Here is a 19905-nt window from a genome sequence, read left to right on the forward strand (position 1 = left end):
CCTGGAACTGTGCCCGTGATCAGAGTTGTTGCAGGAAAGAAGCAACATTAATGATCCCAAGCCAGGTGATGATTCTTAAATCTCTTAAATTGTTAAGAGATTTAAAGAATCTCTCAAATCTTAAATCTCTACTGTCTTGGAACTAAGTTGGTCCCAGAACCTAATTTAAGTGGGTTTCAGCTCTAAGGATTGGAAGGCTTCAAGGACTAGGAAACATATCTAATGGTACATAGTCATTCTTTGGTTCAGATTTACAAAAGTAAATTTTGTAAAAGCTTGTTCTTTTCTCTTAGAGCTAGAATTTACCATTAGGTAAATCTTAAATTCGACTATGTAGAGCTAAAGTTTGGGTTGTGTGCTATTTCTTGGAAGGAGGTATAGAATATTAAGATAAACCAGTCCATTCTGAAGGAGATCAGCCCTGGGATTTCTTTGGAAGGAATGATGCTAAAGCTGAAACTCCAGTACTTTGGCTACCTCATGCGAAGAGTTGACTCATTGGAAAAGACTGATGCTGGGAGGGATTGGGGGCAGGAGGAGAAGGGGACGACAGAGGATGAGATGGCTGGATGGCATCACTGACTCGATGGACGTGAGTCTCAGTGAACTCTGGGAGTTGGTGATGGACAGGGAAGCCTGGCGTGCTGCGATTCATGGGGTAGCAAAGAATCGGACACGACTGAGCGACTGATCTGATCTGATCTGATAGTAAAATGTGTAGGTTGTGCTTTGTGTGTGTGTGTGTGTATGCATGTGTGTCCATTCCTAAGTTACCTTTACCTGTTCCCATGTCCTGCCTAACTTATCCTCTATTTGTTGTTAAAATACAAGATAGAAAAAATTTATCTTCATCTGGATCTTGTTTCAACTTTGAAAACTTTTGACTCTGTACTTGAATGTTATGCCTTAAAACTTTGAAATGGTAACTAGTAATATAACTGCTCTTGGAAAACTTTTAGTAATTTGCTTAATAAATTTGTTTAATAATGTTTAATATTTGAACATTATTTATTTGTTTCTAATTTAGATGGGTCTAGGAAAGACAGTTCAGGCAATTGGCATCGCTTACTTCTATAAGGAGGAATGGCCTCTTCTAATAGTGGTCCCTTCATCTCTGAGGTATCCTTGGACTGAAGAAATAGAGAAGTGGATCCCGGAGCTGAGTCCTGAAGAAATCAATGTTATCCAGAATAAAACTGATGTTGGGTAAAAACAACTTTTTTAATCTTTAAGAAAAAAAGCCCTCCTGTGTATAATTAATGTATAGCAGTGTTTGGAATGAAATATCGCAGAATTTAGAATTAAGAAAGTAAGGTTGCTGTTGTTCAGTTGCTCAGTCATATCCAGCTGTTTGTGACCCCATGGACTGCAGCATGCCAGGCTTCCCTGTCCTTCACCATCTCCCAGAGCTTGCTCAAACTCATGTTCATTGAGTCAGTGATGCCATCCAACCATCTCATCCTCTGTCATCCCCTTCTCTTCCTGCCTTCAATCTTTCCCAGCATCAGGGTCTTTTCTAATGAGTTGGCTCTTTGCATCAAGTGGCAAAAGTACTGGAGTTTCAGCCTCAGCATCAGTCCTTCCAATGAATATCCAGGACTGATTTCCTTTAGGATTGACTGATTGGATCTCCTTGCAGTCCAAGGGACTCTCAAGAGTCTTCTCCGACACCACAGTTCAAAAGGATCAGTGCTTCAGTGCTCAGCCTTCTTTGTGGTCCAACTCTCACATCCATACATGACTACTGGAAAAACAATAGTTTTGACTAGACAGACCTTTGTTGGCAAAGTAATGTGTCTACTTTTTAATATGCTAAGTTGGTCATAGTTTTTCTTCCAAGGGGCAAACGTCTTTTAATTTCATGGCTGCAGTCACCATTTGCAGTGATTTTGGAGCCCAAGAAAATAAAGTCTGTCACTATTTCCATTGTTTCTCCATAAGAAAGTAATGTAAAGAATTTTATTTTCCATTTTAAAATATGAATTACCTATCTAAAAACCAACCATATATTTAATGTTATATGTTCCTTTATGGTATTTTTTTAATGTAAAATATACATGCTTTAAAAACATATGAATATACCTACTTTGTATATACCTTAAATATACTTTAAATTGACTATTTTGAAGTTGAAAAATAAATTTTCCAACTTTTCAGTGATTAACTTGAAGTTTGTGAGGTTTTATTATCAGCAACTATGGCAGGTTTTGCCTTCTAAGTTGTTACTTTATATGCAAGTTTTATGTGTAACTCAAAATTAATGTTAGGCAATTTTACTTTTTTATTATTTCAATTTATAGTTTTAATATTTTCTGTATTGAAAACATTTGTTTTGTGACTGTTTGAAGTCCTTATTCTAAAATCATAGTATAGTTACTGTCTTTTTCTCATTTTGTTTTCCAGCCATTGGAATAAACCAATCAATTTGAATATTAATAGTTTATTACATTGAGTTTCTAGGTGAATTATACAAATTGTCATGTTCCTAGAAGTTCAAAATTACCATTTCTGAGTCACAAATAAAGTTATGTTTCTACTAGAAATAAATATATAGATTTTTGTTAGATTCTTTTGTGTGTGGTATTATTCTTCTATATTTTATTCTCTAAGATTGTTAACATAAAATGTATTTGTAGAAATAAAGTTGGCCTTTGTGAATGTAGAAAGAGTAACCAGACAAAATAGATAGCTGCCTTTTTCTCTTTCAGCCTTGGAATTCTAATTCAGTAAAATATGTCTTCTTGGGCCCCAGAAAATTTAGACACTATATTTGTATAGACAAAATAAAATGTAGATAATAATTATGAAAATTTTCCTCTTTTTTAATAAAGCTGCATGAAATTTAAGACAATAGTTTAGAGAATGTAGAATTTATTATAGTCTCTATAATCATTTTCTATAGCTATACTTTATTAAAAAGTCTACATTGAAGTAGTCTTAAAATATTCCTCTATCATATTTATAGCATTTAAGCCTTCTAGTTTTTATTACTATTTTGGAACTATACTCTTGCAATTAAAACAGTGGCTAATATTTTTAAATGAATAACATTTGGCATATGTTAGATAGTGCTTCAACCCTAGCATGTAACTTTTCTGCAGGATGATAGCTAAGGGCAGAAAAACTTACCCAATGTCTTGCTGCTCTTGCTGCTGCTGAGTCGCTTCAGTAGTGTCTGACTCTGTGCGACCCCTAGACGGCAGCCTACCAGGCTCCCCTGTCCCTGGGATTCTCCAAGCAAGAACACTGGAGTGGGTTGCCATTTCCTTCTCCAATGCAGGAAAGTGAAAAATGAAAGTTATGTCGCTCAGTCGTGTCCGACCATGGGAAAATCTCCGTCCATGGGATTTTCCAGGCAAGAGTACTGGAGTGGGGTGCCATTGCCTTCCCCTCTATGTAAGGCTGGGCAACCTCTATGTAAGGTGGGGTGCCATAAGTCCCTGTATTGAGTGGATTTATCCAAGGTATAAATGCAGTTGTCCTTCAGAAAAAAAAAGCAAAAATTGTCATATTAGTACTAATATTAGTACTCATATTAGGCTCTTTAGAAGATCTGAATTTTCTGTTAGAGACTGCTACTGCTAAGTCGCTTCAGTCGTGTCCGACTCTGTGCGACCCCATAGACGGCAGCCCACTAGGCTCCTCTGTCACTGGGATTCTCCAGGCAAGAACACTGGAGAGGGTTGCCATTTCCTTCTCCAATGCATGAAAGTGAAAAGTGAAAGTGAAGTTGCTCAGTCAGGCCCGACTCTTAGCGACCCCATGGACTGCAGCCTACCAGGCTCCTCCGTCCATGGGATTTTCCAGGCAAGAGTACTGGAGCGGGATGGCATTGCCTTCTCATATTAGGCTCTTTAGGAGATCTGAATTTTCTGTTAGAGACTAGAGAACTGCAAAAGACTTGACACTGTCCTGTGTTTTTCACTGGTCATATAGAAAATGCAAAAGTGATACATTTTATTGTTAATGAATATATTTTTCTAATTATCTCATTTTACAGACTCATGGGGAGCACAACACTGTATATACAAATAAGAATAAGACACATTCCCTGTCCTCACCCATCTTATGATAGAATAAGGGAAATAAATATATAAATGAATAATTTCATACAGTGTGGTAAAGAATATTATAAATATATGAATTATATCACCCCAGGGCCAGGGCCTCACTTTTGTTGTCACAGTGATAGGGACTCTACTGGCCTTTAATGAGAGGGTTCAAAATGTGAAATGCCCTGCAGTGCTCTGGACATACCTGTAACATTATCATCTTGCTTATAATCACAGTAGTGCCTGAGATGAAAAACACCGCTATCCCGTTGGTGGGAAGTCTTCACTGAATAGTCAATTAATCTTCGAATTACCTACTTTATATACAAGAATTCTAGATGCATTGAAGCAAATATTCCCAGAAAGTAATTTTCTTATTACCCCAGTAAAGTGTGGCGACCTGGATGTCAAAATATTCCAAAGACCATTTAACTATAAATTTCGTTTTCTTAACCAAATTTTAAATTTGGATTCTGATTTATCATATTTAAAGATGGTAAATTAAGAGACACTGGGTTTCAGCATTGTATCATCTCTTCTTATTTTTCCTCTTCTTTCTCCTCTGTATCTCTTCCCTAAGAAATGTATTGTCTATGATACAGTGGTTACCAAAATATTTTTTAAGTACATGGATTATGTTTTCTAGGAGAATATCAACCAGCAAAGTGACAGTTCTGGGTTATGGCCTTTTAACCACAGATGCGGAGACTCTGATAGATGCACTGAATAATCAGAACTTCAAAGTGGTTATTGTAGATGAATCACACTACATGAAGTCCAGAAGTGCAACTCGCAGCCGGATTTTATTGCCAATAGTACAGAAAGCCAAACGAGCCATTCTGCTCACAGGAACTCCAGCATTGGGAAGACCCGAAGAGGTATTAAATTCCTTATATTTTGGGCTTAAAAAAAATGGCATCAATCACTGTTTTTATAATTTTTAAATTAGATGCTTCAAATGCCATAAGAGCACATTGGAAAATTCTAGGCATCTATTTATGGCTAAATATATCTGTTACCATGACTGTTTTTATCTATGTATGTGTGAACCTTAGCCATGCTTATAGGTATATTTATATATGTCTTTTACCTTTATTATAAGATTTTTATATTTAGTATACATTTGTAATAAGCCAACTCTGAGAGACAGCTATGGTGTCACATCTCTCCGAGTATTACCATGGCTCTACATTTGTTCTCTGCTCTGGAAGTCTTCTGAAAGACACATAAAAGTACATAGATAATGATGGTAAAATTCTCAATTTTACCTTTTATATTTTTGCTGTAAATACTAGAAGTGGAAGAGTGGACCCCAGGTAATTTCCTTATGTTCCAAAATTATGTTCCTGGATTGTGGGGTTCATTATATCTTTATAAAAATATGCAAAATGTATCATTTCAGAATGGGAGTATATAAAAGATATGTGTATTCTGCATGATGATAGTAAAATGACTAATCACTTATTGATTACTTACCATAAGAAAGAGAACCCTGACAATACAGTAGTGGTCCTTGTGTCGCATGTAATTACATGCCAGTACCTTCATGCCTCACCCAGGATAGGTGCTATTCCAAGCAAGGGTAAATCCCGGTTTTGTAGATTATGATGATTATACAAATTGGAGATGTTTGGGACTCTTCACCAAAAAAGTAGAAGATTATAAATTCTAAATTAGGAGTTCTGAAACTAGTGTGAGTCTTGCAACTCTGTTTTTCTTTTTCAAGATGATTTTGAACATTCTAGGTCCCTTGAATTTTCCTAAGAATTGTTTTTAATAACTTGGCGACTTCTGTAGACAATCCAGCTTCATAGTCACTGTGTAGGACCTGTAGATCAGTTTGGAATGTATTGCCATGTTAACAATATTAAGTCTTCTAATCCATGAACTTGGGATATCTTTGAATTTATTTAGGTTTTAAATTTCTAACAGTGCTTTGTAGTTATAATAGGATAACTCCTCTGCATCTTTTGTTAAATATTTTATCCTTTTTGATGCTGTTGTCAGTGGAATTGTTTTATTAATTTCATTTGTAGAAATACAGTTGATTGCATATTGATCATGTATACTGCAACCTTGGTGAACTCATTCATTACTTCTAATAGTTTTCAGTGGACTGCTTAGGATTTTCTGTATGCAAGATTGTATTTAAATTGCCTAATTGTCTTGGCTAGAATTTCCAGTACAGTTTGGAATGGAAATGGCAAGTGTGGGCATCTTTATTTTGTTCCTAATCTTACGAGAAAGCATTCAGTCTTTCACCTTTAAGTATTGCCCTTGTTTTGTTCTGCAGTCACTAAGTCACGTCTGACTCTTTGTGAAACCAAGGACTGCAGCATGCCAGGCTTCCCTGTCCTTCACTATCTCCCAGAGTTTGCTCAGATTCACATCCATTGAGTCAGTGATGCTATTTAACCATCTCATCCTCTGCCACCTGATTCTGCTTTTGCCTTCAATCTTTCCCAACATCTCTTTCAGAACTTCCACAGTTTATGGTGATCCACACAGTCAAAGGCTTTGGCATAGTCAATAAAGCAGAAAGAGATGTTTTTCTGGAACTCTCTTGCTTTTTTGATAATCCAGCAGATGTTGGCAATTTGATCTCTGATTCCTCTGCCTTTTCTACAACCAGCTCGAACATCTGGAAGTTCACGGTTCACATATTGTTCAAGACTGGCTTGGAGAATTTTGAGCATTACTTTGCTAGCATGTGAGATGAGTGCAATTGTGCGAAAGTTTGAGCATTCTTTGGCATTGCCTTTCTTTGGGATTGGAATTGACTTTATTGACTATGCCAAAGCCTTTGACTGTGTGGATCACAGTAAACTTTGGAAAATTCTGAAAGAGATGGGAATACCATACCACCTGACCTGCCTCTTGAGAAATGTGTATGCAGGTCAGGAAGCAACAGTTAGAACTGGACATGGAACAACAGACTGGTTCCAAATAGGAAAAGGAGTATGTCAAGGCTGTATATTGTCACCCTGCTTACTTAACTTATATGCAGAGTACATCATGAGAAACGCTGGGCTGAGGGAAGCACAAGCTTGAATCAAGGTTGCCAGGAGAAATATCAATAACCTCAGATATGCAGATGACACCACCCTTATGGCAGAAAGTGAAGAAGAACTAAAGAGCCTCTTGATAAAAGTGAAAGAAGAGAGTGAAAAAGTTGGCTTAAAACTCAACATTCAGAAAACTAAGATCATGGCATCTGGTCCCATCACTTCATGGCAAATAGATGGGGAAAAAGTGGAAACAATGACAGACTTTATTTTTGGGGGCTCCAAAATCACTGCAGATGGTGATTGCAGCCATGAAATTAAAAGATGCTTACTCCATGGAAGGAAAACACTTACTCTGTGGAAGGAAAGTTATGACCAACTTAGCATATTACAAAGCAGAGACATTACTTTGCCAACAAAGATCCATCTAGTCAATGCTATGGTTTTTCCAGTAGTCATGTATGGATGTGAGAGTTGGATTATAAAGCTGAGCACCAAACAATTGATGCTTTTGAACTGTGGTGTTGGAGAAGACTCTTGAGAGTCCCTTAGAGTGCAAGGAGATCCAACCAGTCCATGCTAAACTAAATCAGTCCTGAATATCCATTGGAAGGACTGATGTTGAAGCTAAAACTCCAATACTTTGGCCACCTGATGTGAACTGACTCCTTGGAAAAGACCCTGATGCTGGGAAAGATTGAAGCTGGGAGGAGAAGGGGACGACAGAGAATGAGATGGTTGGATGGCATCATTGACTCAATGGACCTGAGTTTGCGTAAACTCTGAGAGTTGGTGATGGACAGGGAGGCCTGGCATGCTGCAGTCCATGGGGTCACAAAGAGTTGGACACGACTGAGCGACCTGAACTAAAGTGAACTTTCCGGACATTAAGGCCTTTTCCAATGAGTCAGGTCTTCACATCAAGTGGGCAAGGTATTGAAGCTTCAGCTTGAGCATCAGTCCTTCCAGTAAATATTCAGGGTTGATTTCCTTTAGGATTGACTGATTTCATCTCCTTGCTGTCCAGGGGACTCTCAAGAGTCTTTTCTAACAGCACAATTCAAAACTGTCAATTCTTCAGCTCTCAGCCTTCTTTATGGTCCAAGTCTTAAATCCATACATGACTACTGGAAAAACTATTAGTTTTGACTATATGGACCTTTGTTGGCAAAGTGATGTCTCTGCTTTTTAATATGCTGTCTAGGTTGGTCACAGCTTTTCTTCCAAGGAGCAAGCATCTTTTAATTTTATGGTTGCAGTCACTGTCTACAGTGATTTTGGAGCCCCCAAATAGAAAATCTATCACTGCTTCCACTTTTTCTGCTTCTATTTGCCATGAAGTGATGGAAGTGGATGCCATGATCTTAGCTTTTGGAATGTTGAGTTTCAAGCCAGCTTTTTCACTCTCCTCTTTCACCCTCATCGAGATGCTCTTTGGTTTTTCTTCACTTTCTGCCATTAGAATGGTATAATCTGCATATCTGAGGTTGTTGATATTTCTCCGGGCAACCTTTATTCTAGCTTGTTAATCATCCAGCCCGTTGTTTTATATGATGTAGTCTGCATATAAGTTAAATAAGCAGGGTGACAGTATACAGCCTTAATGTATTCCTTTCCCAATTTGGAACCAGTCCGTTGTTCCATGTCCAGTTATGTTGCTTCTTGACCTGCATACAGTTTTCTCAGGAGACAGGTAATGTGGTCTGGTATTTCCATCTTTTTAAGAATTTTGCTGTGATCCACACAGTCAAAGCCTTTAGCTTAGTCAATGAAGCAGAGTGATAGTTGCTTAGTAGTATCTGACTCTTTTGTGACCCCATGGAATGTAGCCTGCCAGTTCCTCTTCCACTGAATTCTCCATCCAGGCAAAAATACTAGAGTGGGTTACCATTCCCTTCTCCAGAGGAACTTCCTGGACCATGGATAGAATCCGAGTCTCATGCCGTGCAGACAGATTCTTTACTGTCTGAGCTACCAGGGAAACCCTGATAGCTCAGACAATGAAGCAAAAGTAGATGTTTTTCTGAAACTGCATTCCTTTCCCTACGAGCTCAAGAATGTTAGCAGTTTGATTTCTGGTTCCTCCTAAACCCTTGTTAATGGTGGGTTTTTGAAGATTTCCTTTATCAGGTTGAGTAAGTTCCTTTCTACCCCTTGTTTACTGAGTGTTTAATCAAGAAAGGATGTTGAGCTTTGTCAAATGCTTTTTCTTCATTATTGAGGTACTCATATGTTTTTGTCCTTTATTGATAGGCTACAGTATAATAATTGACTTTCACATATTAAGCCAACCTTGCATTCTAAGATAAAACTCATTGGTCATAATATATAATCCTTTCATGTACTGCTGGATTCAGTCTGTTAATATTTTGTTGACAATCATTGTGTCCCTATCCATAAGAGAGATTGATTTGTAGTGTTTTTTTTTTAATTGTATCTTGGTCCAGTTTTGTTATTAAAGTATTACTAGTGTCAAAGAATGAAGTGGAAAATGTTCTCTTCTCTACTATATTTTGAAAGATTTTGCAAAACATTGTATTTTTTAAAAATTTGGTGAATTTGATGGTTAAGCTATTTGGGTCTAAACTTTTCCTTGTGGATGGATTTAGGTTAACAGCTCATTCTCTTCACTGATCAAATGTCTATTCAGATTGATTATTTAGTTTAGAATCAGTTTTGGTATTGTATCTTTTTTAGGAATTTGTCCATTCATCTAAATTATCTATATATTGGCATACATTTGTGCATAGAACTCTCTTTTAATATTTCGTTATTTCTGTGCGGCTAAGAGTAGTGTCCCCTCTTTCATTCTTAATTTTAGTAATTTGAGTCATCTTGTTTTTCTCAGTTATAGCTAAAATTTTGTCAATTTTGTTGATCTCTTTAAGAACCTTTTGCTTTGTTGATTTATTTCTGTATTTTCCCTTCTTTATTTTATTTCCATTCTAGTCTTAATTATATTATACCTCCTGTTTGTTTTGGGTATAGTTTTCTCTTCTTTTCCAGTGTCTTAATGTTAAAGGTTAGATGATTAATTTGAGAACTTTCTTCTTTTTTAATAATAAACATATACAGATATAATTTTACTCTAAGCACTGCTTTCATTGGATCTGAATTTTGGTATGTTATTGTCTCAACTTCATTTATTCCAAAGTCTTGTCTAATTTCTAATTTCCCTTGTTTCTTCTTCTTTGGACAATTTGTTACTTAGGAGTATGTTGTCATATAAAAAGGATGTAAAGGCTTTCCTGGATGCTTAGATGGTAAGATGGCTTAGCCTGCCTGCAATGCAAGAGACCCGGATCCAATACCTGTATCAGGAAGATCTCCTGGAGAAGGGAATGGCTACCCACTCCAGTATTCTTGCTTGGAGAATGCCATGGACAGATGAGCCTAATGGGCTACAGTCCCTGGGATCACAAAGAGTCGAACACAACTGAGAGACTAACACTTTCACGATTTTCAAAGCAACAAAGCCACTTTGGAAAACATTTCGGCAGTTCCTTAATAAATTGAAAATCAAATTACTATAGTACCTAGCAATCCCATTACTAGGTATATACCCAAGAGAACTGAATATATAGCTGATCATAATGAAATCCAAAAAGTAGAAAAAAGCCAGTGTCTATAACTGCTGAATGGATAAACAAAATACAGCTGTAAAAAGGAGTAAAATACTAATATACTCTACAAAGGGAGAAGGCAGTGGCACCCCACTCCAGTACTCTTGCCTGGACAATCCCATGGACGGAGGAGCCTGGTGGGCTGCAGTCCATGGGGTCACTGAGAGTCGGACACGACTGAGCGACTTCACTTTCACTTTTCCCTTTCCTGCATTGGAGAAGGAAATGGCAACCCACTCCAGTGTTCTTGCCTGGAGAATCCCAGGGACGGGGGAGCCTGGTGGGCTGCCGTCTATGGGGTCACACAGAGTCGGACACAACTGAAGTGACTTAGGAGCAGCAGTTGCAGCATACTCTACAAAATGGGTGAACCTTGAAGACATTATGCTAAGGGAAAGCCAGACACAAAGACTACATACTTTAGGATTCTATTTATATGAAATGTCCTAAATAGGCAAATTCTAGGCGATGGAAATATAATAGTGGTTGCCAAGTTTGGGAGAGAGTGGAAACAAAAAATGACTAGTAATGGGTATAGATTTTATTTTCAGAGTGATAAAAATGTTCCAGAATTAGATAGTGGTGATCAAGGCACATTTTGAATATACTAAAAGCCACTGAAATATACACTTTAAAAATGAACAGTAAAAGTGGTATATGAATTTATATCTCAATAAAACAGTCATTTTTTAAAACGCTTATTAACAGTGAAATGCTGTATACAGCCTATTTAAGTTATAAAAATTAAAAGATTTTATGATTCTATTGATGGGAGTATAAATTGGTATCATCCTTTTATAATGCAGCATGGTAACATCTATCAAAATTTTAAAAACATGCCATAATTTCTAAAAATGTACTGTATAAACCCATCTATTAGAAATGCAGATGGGAGATGGATGGATGGATAGGTGATTGATGGATGTATATGTACTTTAATGATGTCTAAAATAGGCTTGGTGGAAAAATTCTAATTGTGTATGTTATATGATCATGTAAATAAAAGAGAATATATAAAGGTGCATATATAGGCATACAAAACATATAAATATATATTGAAGAAAGAGATAGGAGTTAGTTCTGAAAAATAGGATGGCAGGATGGGTAGGTAGAGGGGAAGGAAGAGCCTTGAGGAAAAAGAGGTGCATTTTTGTTTTTACTATTTCATTAACTGGACTTAAAATAACAGCAATTAACTTGAAAATATTACAGCATATTGAGAATACCTATATTGTTACAGCTTTTCATGCAGATTGAAGCTCTCTTTCCACAAAAATTTGGAACATGGACTGAGTATGCCAAAAGATACTGTAATGCACATGTCAGGTACGAAAAACTCTTTTCTGTAAGTTTTAATCCTATTTACCGTGAACATTAAGCTCTCTTAAATTTTTTTTTCCAGGGTTTTATAAAGTCATGGTAGCTATGGAATAATTTGAAGTAAAATCTTGGGTGAATGACCCATATATAGAATGAAAAAAAGGAGTAGATAATGGAAGTTTTTCTTTCTTTCTTTTTTACCTTTCATTTTTAAAATTATTTATTTGTATCGACCAGATGGATGTGCACATTGTTCAGAAATGATAAGTAAGTGGCCATTTTGCTTATGTCTTCCAGTTAACCATTTCCCTTCCCAGGTAACCAGTGTTGGCAATTTCTTATGTATTTTTCTATAGGTACTCTATGCATGAAAAACACATATGGTTATGTATGTATAATATTATTTTATTTCTACATGTATAGTATTATGCTGTACACATTGTTCTGCACTTTGCTGTCTTTACCTACTGTATATTAGAGATCTTTGAATATCAGCTACTAGAAAAGCTTTGCTATTCTTTTAAAATGTTGCTGTGTATTTCAGTGCTTGGATGCACTGTAATTTATTTATGCAGTCTACTATGTATTATAGTGGCAAAGAGCATGCAAATTAGAATTAGACTACCTGTGTTTTATTTTCACATTCAATACCTACCAGGTATTTCATTTAAGAAAGTAACTTTACCTCTCTATCCCTCAATTTCTTCAGCTCAAAAAAGAGAATAATTATTCCCTCCTTTGAGTTATTATGTGACTTAAATGAGCTTATATTATGAAGTCTTGAATAGTGACTGGCACATAGTGAGCACTCAATAATTACTAGGTATTTTAGTGTTCCGTGTTATATATTCAGTACATGGGAATAAGTCTGTAACATAAATTTATTATAAATGGAATTGCTCATACAAAGGGCATTTGCATTTTTATATTTTTTAAGCATTTGCAAATTATGCTTCTCAAAATTTATACCAATTTATATTCCTACCAGCAGCATGATTATCTCTTTCCTCACACCTTACTAACATATTCAAAGAGAAATTATTTCTCATGCCAATGTGATCTGATAGCAGTTTTAATGCACATCAGTCTTCTTATGTTATTAAATGCAGCTTAACATTTTTTCATACTTGTAGAGTCATTTATACTTTTTTCCTGTCAGTTGTCTGTATTCTTTGCCCTTCATTCCACTAAGTTTATTGGCTCTTTTACCTTAATAATATACTGGAAATCTTTATATATAGTGGAAGTCAGCTCCTGATATTTGATATGAATCCCACCTTTTTTCTCAGTATATATGTGTGTGTATGTGTATTTTATTTTTTCCTTTCTACAGTTCCCTGAGATAACCCCATGCAGTTGAGATGTTCTGATCCATTCCATTCCATTCTAGTGCCACACAGTAGCAGGATTAGTTCCCTAATCCTGATCAAGGATAGAAACTGGGCCCTTGACAGTGAAAGCTCGGATTAAGACTATACATGGAGAAATATTCAGTATTAATATAAACCATAAACTCATTAAAAAGCCTAATACATTAACCATATGGAAATGGAATTTATATCAGGAATGCAGTCATTGTTTAATATTAGGAAATTTGTTAATATAATTAGCCATGTTAATAATGAAAAGGAAAAGCTTCATTTCATTTCCTCCATTTATGTTGAGGTATAATTTGATGAAGTTCAGCATTTATCTTCGATTAAAGTTTTGAATATAAGTTATTCATTTCATGTATGTCATTTATATAAATGTAAATACATATTTTATGTGTATATGTGTGTGTGTGTTTTAAGTCTAAAGCAACCATCACATGAAACACTAATACCAAGGCGAGGGGTTAATTGTCTTTGCACTTTACCTTTATTCTGGGGATATTCGTTTAACTACTCAAAAGAAAAGCAGGAGGTAAAATTCAGAAATAAAAAGGCAAAATTATCATTATTTGCTGCTGATACCATTATTTAGAAGACCTGAGATAATGAGCTGAAAAATGTTCAAAACCAGAGAGATTTCATTAAGGTATTCTAGCACAAAAGCTGGAAATAGAACTGCCTTATGATCCAGCAATCCCGCTGCTGGGCATACACACTGAGGAAACCAGAAAAGAAAGAGACACGTGTACCCCAATGTTCATCGCAGCACTGTTTGTAATAGCCAGGACATGGAAGCAACCTAGATGCCCATCAGCAGATGAATGGATAAGAAAGCTGTGGTACATATACACAATGGAGTATTACTCAGCCATTAAAAAGAATATATTTGAATCAGTTCTAATGAGGTGGATGAAACTGGAGCCTATTATACAGAGTGAAGTAAGCCAGAAAGAAAAACACCAATACAGTGTACTAACGCATATATATGGAATTTAGAAAGATGGTAACAATAACCCTGTATACGAGACAGCAAAAGAGACACTGATGTATAGAACAGTCTTTTGGACTCTGTGGGAGAGGGAGAGGGTGGGATGATTTGGGAGAATGGCATTGAAATATGTATAATATCATATATGAAACGAGTTGCCAGTCCAGGTTCGATGCTCGATACTGGATGCTTGGGACTGGTGCACTGGGAAGACCCAGAGGGAGGGTATGGGGAGGGAGGAGGGAGGAGGGTTCAGGATGGGGAACACATGTATGCCTGTGGCGGATTCATTTCAATGTATGGCAGAACCAATACAATATTGTAAAGTTTAAAAATAAAATAAAATTAAAAAAAAAAAAGAAAAACAAAGTTGTATACAGATAATAAACAGTTTTAAAATATAATACCAAATAGATGCAATACTGGATATTGTTAGGGAGTCCTTAATCATGGTTCTTGCAGATTATAAATGCCAAAAATTTGCCTACATAAAACAAACACATTAACACATTAATACATTTGCCTTTTGGGGACTAGGAAAACCTAAGTGGTCAGAATACATTTCTTTTCTGATTAGGACTTACCACGTGAAAATATAAGTGTTTGAAGTGGAAGCCTGTCCTTTTCTTGCTTTTGAATGTAGACACTATTTGAAAGAAAAGTTTATCTGTATGCAATGCTTGACTGGGGAGATTGTGTTCTATTTCCTGTTTACTGTGTGTGTATGCTCAGTCACTCAGTGGTGTTGTGACTCTTTCAATCCATGGACTCTACCCTGCCAGGCTCCTCTGTCCCTGGAATTTTCTAGGCAAGAGTACTGGAGTCAGTTGCTATTTCCTTCTCTAGGAGATCTTCCCAACACAGGGATCGAACCGAAATCTCTTGTGTCTCCTGAATTGGCAGGCAGATACTTTACCACTGTGCCACCTGGGAAGCCCTTCATGTTTACTAGAGAAAGTCATTTCAAGACTGTTATCATGCCTCTTAAGGCATTTTCTTTCAGATTCCATTTCATAAGTTTCAAGTTATTCCTTTACTTCTTTACCTTGGAAGCACTGTTTCCATAGACTCTGTTTCAGATCAAGGCATTTCCTGGAATTTTAAGTTAGTTTGTAGAACGTTAATTTTTTTTTTCCTGTAATGTTCTGAATCTATGAAGTTGTCATTTTCACACTATAATTCTGCAGAAACCAAATTATGGTGAGTTATTCAGTTCTAAACCCTTATTTTATATTTGAAATGTCATGACTATATTAAAATAAAGTTAAATGAAGCTTGAGGTAAAACAGAACTTTGCCTTTGTAAAGCATATTAAATACATAAAGGATGGCAAACAGTTATAATACTTATGTGAAGTGATTTTGAGACAAGAGTCTAGGTATAGGTAACTACTTAGCTGGCTTGCTTTGAAAGGTACAGAGAAAGTATTACTGAATCAGAGCATCTCATTTTCAAGATTCCTTACATCATTCACACCACTGGGTTATATTTAGAGGAAGCTATAAATTCAAATATGATTTGAAGAAGACAGCACATTGAATTTTCAACCAGGAGCGCATTAGAGCTAGAAAGACTTCATGATCAAGTGGTCCCCCTCTGTCATCTTATAGATACCTGGTGAGGTTAAATGGCTTGCCGTCTGTGTGACTTCCTCTTACATTATTTTTCACTTTTCCTGGCAGTAAGAAAGACTTGCTGCTGCTGCTGCGAAGTCACGTCAGTCGTGTCCGACTCTGTGTGACCCCATAGACGGCAGCCCACCAGGCTCCTCTGTCCCTGGGATTCTCCAGGCAAGAACGCTGGAGTGGGTTGCCATTTCCTTCTCCAGTGTATGAAAGTGGAAAGTGAAAGTGAAGTGTCGCTCAGTCGTGTCCGATTCCTAGCCACCCCATGGACTGCAGCCTTCCAGGCTCCTCCATCCATGGGATTTTCCAGGCAAGAGTACTGGAGTGGGGTGCCGTTGCCTTCTCCGAAGAAAGACTTAGGCAAGGGTAACTTTAATAAATGTTCTTTTATAAAGAAAAAAAGGCACAAGATAGTCCAACCATGCATCCTGTTAGCAGCAGTCACCTCCCTGATGTCATGGTTGAAGGTTAAGAATATCTTTATAGTAATTTATCAAATTTTATGAACTTTCTTTCTAGCTCGTATTTTGTGCCCATTCCACTTCTCAGAAGAAATAGTTGTCTAAATTTTTTTTTTAATTTTTTTACTTTAAAATATTGTATTGGTTTTGCCATATATCAGTTGTCTAAATTTTTATGACAGGAAAAATGCTGAGGGATTAGTACACATTAAAGGTATATGTATGGTCATTCCTTCACATTGGAGAAGGAAATGGCAACCCACTCCAGTGTTCTTGCCTGGAGAATCCCGGGGACGGGGGAGCCTCGAGGGCTGCCCTCTGTGGGGTCGCACAGAGTCAGACATGACTGAAGCGACTTAGCAGCAGCAGCAGCATGGTCATTCTACACCCACTCATGTACTCTTGCCTGGAAAATCCCATGAATGGAGGAGCCTGGTGGGCTGTAGTCCATGGGGGTGCTAAGAGTTGGACACGACTGAGCGACTTCACTTTCACTTTTCACTTTCATGCATTGGAGAAGGAAATGGCAACCCAGTCCAGTGTTCTTGCCTGGAAAATCCCAGGGACGGGGAGCGGGTGGGCTGTTGTCTATGGGGTCGCACAGAGTCGGACACGACTGAAGCGCCTTAGCAGCTTAGCAGCAGCATGGTCGTTTCTACAAAAGTGTTAATTAGTAGGTCATGTCAGCATCAGTAAATGTCTTATGAGGAAATGCACTGTACTTTGTCCTCAGCAGCGTTGAACTCAATATTCTCAGCCGTGGCTACATAGAGATCAGGTCTGTTCCACTTGCGAATAGCTCAAATCTGAGAAAAATACTTAATATACGGGATGGCAGAGATAAGTTTGAAAAATAAGTAGCTAAAAACTAATAGGATAAATTCTGCACTTGTGCTTAGAATGTCTGCTTTGTATGAAAGCATTTGAGAAATCCTCACCTATTATCAGTAGTTCAGTTTACAAAGACTTCTGGTTTTGAATAACCCTAGGCTAAATGAAAGTCAAGTGTCTATCATAACTGATAAAAATAAAGTAATGTTAGGGCACACTAATCAGAATAACATCCAGTATATAGGATGGTTCTACTCTGCTCATTGATTAGACCACAGCTGGAGTATGGTTAAATTTTGAATTAATCCATTCATTCAAAAAATATTTATAGGGTACCTGTTATTGTGATGCTATATGCTAGGTATCAAGTGTGCATTAGAGCAGCAGTCCCCAACATTTTTGGCATCAGGAATCGGTTTCATGGAAGAGAGTTTTCCCACAGACCTGGGGGAAGGAGGAAGAGCAGAATGGTTTCAGGATGATTCAAATGCATTACATTTATTGTGCACTTTATTTCTATTATTATTATATCAGCTCCATCTCAGATCATCAGGCATTAGATCCTGGAGGTTGGGGAACCCTGCATTAGAGAATGAAACCCAAGTTATCCCAGCCTTCATTGAATTTTCTAGTCAAACACTAACCAGATAATTTTAGTTGTATTGAGCATCATAAAAGGGAAGTAAAGGAAATGAACTAAGCAAGTCAGAAAGGACTGAAGAGGCATCCTGTGAGTAAGTGATACTCATCTACATTCCAGGAAGAGGAATTTTCTATGGTAAGGCCCAGAGCAAGAGAGACGGCTATGCTTTTGAGGAACTAAAAGCAGTTCAGTTCAGCTGAATATTCTTGAGCTAATTGATCCTCTTGAGAGGATCTCAAGACAAGATGGAATTAGGCAAGGGGTCATCATTATACAGTCTTGTTCTTCATCATAATAGCAGTAAGAAGGCATTGGAGGGTGTTTTGTGTTGTTTTTTAGTTATTGTGGGTTTTTTTTTAAATTACAGTAAAATATGCTTGAGGAAATCTCTCACTTTCACCCTTTTAAAGTTTACAGTTCAGTGATAATAAGTACATTCACACTTACTAATGTTGCTGTGCAGCTATCACCACCATCCATCTGTACAACTTTAATGGGCACTGAAACTCTGTGCTCATTAAGGAGTAATTTCCCATCCCTACCCCGCACCCCAGGCACTGCATTAGGGACTTTAAAGCATGAAAGGACATGCATGATTATGTTCACAAGTTTTATTTGTTATTTTTTATTTTTAAGACAGTTTTTTTAAGACAGTTTTCGTATGATTCAGAATTCTAAACCTACAGAAGCGTGTATACTTGGAAAAAATCTCCCTTTCACTGCAGTTTCCTTCACTTTAGGCAACTGTGTACAGGTTTTTAGTCTTTCCACAGAAATTGTATGCTTTTTCAAACAAATTTTTATTTTTCACTGGTTGTTACAGACATACACATTGTTTTGTACTCATTTGTCCTTTCTTTGTATATGTAGATACCTTTAGCTTTTTTTTTTTTTTTTTTTAGTGGCTTTATTATTGAGAATATCCATGGTTTCTGGTTGGCAAGAAGTTGAGGAAGTTTGTATACTTTTATTTTTTCTAGGAAAGTGGAGTGACAGTTATATGTTCAGAGAAATGGTAAAATTGGGGATTAAAAATTTGATGAATGTTGACATGGTGTGAGATTTTGGTGAATGGGGGAATGAGATAATGAGATTAGCATGGTAGAATCAGTGTGGCACTGGGGAACCATTTGAGCTCAGCAATTCTAGATTTGTAATGGAACCAGTCTTCTGTAAGGTATGGCTTCCCAGCATTGTGGGTAGAGACTTGGAAAAGTCTTGGAGCCATCCAAGGTAGTTTTTATACTAGCTTGCAATGCATGGACTGTCGGCCAAAGGAAATTATGCTATATTGTTAAAAACAAAAGTAATGTATAGACTCAGAAATGAAAGCAAGGTGAGGAAGTATATTGTGGACATGGTTAAAGTTGACTGAGAGGCACTGGTGAGATAGGCTACATTGGGTGTGAGTGAACAAGTGGGCTAGAAGGACGGGAGTACTGGAGAGTGGAAGGTCTGAATTTCCCAGGTAGGGCTATTTTTCAGGATTGGTTATAGCCACAGGAGTGGAATGATTGGAGTGGATTTTAGAAGGTCACCAGAGACAAGGAATACAAGGAAATAAAAGAAAACTAAAAGTCATATTTTAAGAAGCATGTTAACAAATGAAAACATATCTGGAAAAATGTTACCAGAATACTGAGGGCATTTCATATTCATCTCTACAAGTGCCTAATATTGATTGCCTGGTATATTTAAGGCATTATTTCAGAGCTGCTGGCAATACAAAGATGAGTAAGACATAGTGCTTGAACTTACGAAGCTTATAGAAATTTGAAAAAGAAAGACCTAGAGGGAACAAGTCTTTAAATATTTAAAGATCTGTCATGTTTTAAAGGAATTAGACTTTTGCTTTGTGGCCTCAGAGAGTAAACTATTATCAAGGAATGAAACTTAATGGGGAGGTAGGTGTTGGCTTAATACAAGAACTTGTAAAATAGGCATATGTATATTTACTTCTGCTTCATTGACTACGCTAAAGCCT

General features: G+C 37.0%; 1 protein-coding gene across 3 annotated transcripts in view; it reads left to right on the forward strand.

Moving 5' to 3' along the window:
- Nucleotides 1-19905, forward strand: part of ZRANB3 (zinc finger RANBP2-type containing 3) — a 303685-nt gene that overhangs the window by 159121 nt on the left and 124659 nt on the right. For 2 of the 3 annotated variants that reach the window (XM_002685411.7, XM_059878566.1), the window contains 3 exons: nucleotides 1028-1206; nucleotides 4699-4930; nucleotides 11921-12006. In XM_002685411.7, the coding sequence (XP_002685457.2) occupies nucleotides 1028-1206; nucleotides 4699-4930; nucleotides 11921-12006 (497 nt within the window). The remainder of the gene's footprint in view (nucleotides 1-1027; nucleotides 1207-4698; nucleotides 4931-11920; nucleotides 12007-19905) is intronic. The other variant, XM_005202542.5, reaches the window with a different exon arrangement.

The sequence above is a fragment of the Bos taurus genome, chromosome 2, assembly GCF_002263795.3.
Source record: "Bos taurus isolate L1 Dominette 01449 registration number 42190680 breed Hereford chromosome 2, ARS-UCD2.0, whole genome shotgun sequence".
Taxonomy (NCBI): domain Eukaryota; kingdom Metazoa; phylum Chordata; class Mammalia; order Artiodactyla; family Bovidae; genus Bos; species Bos taurus.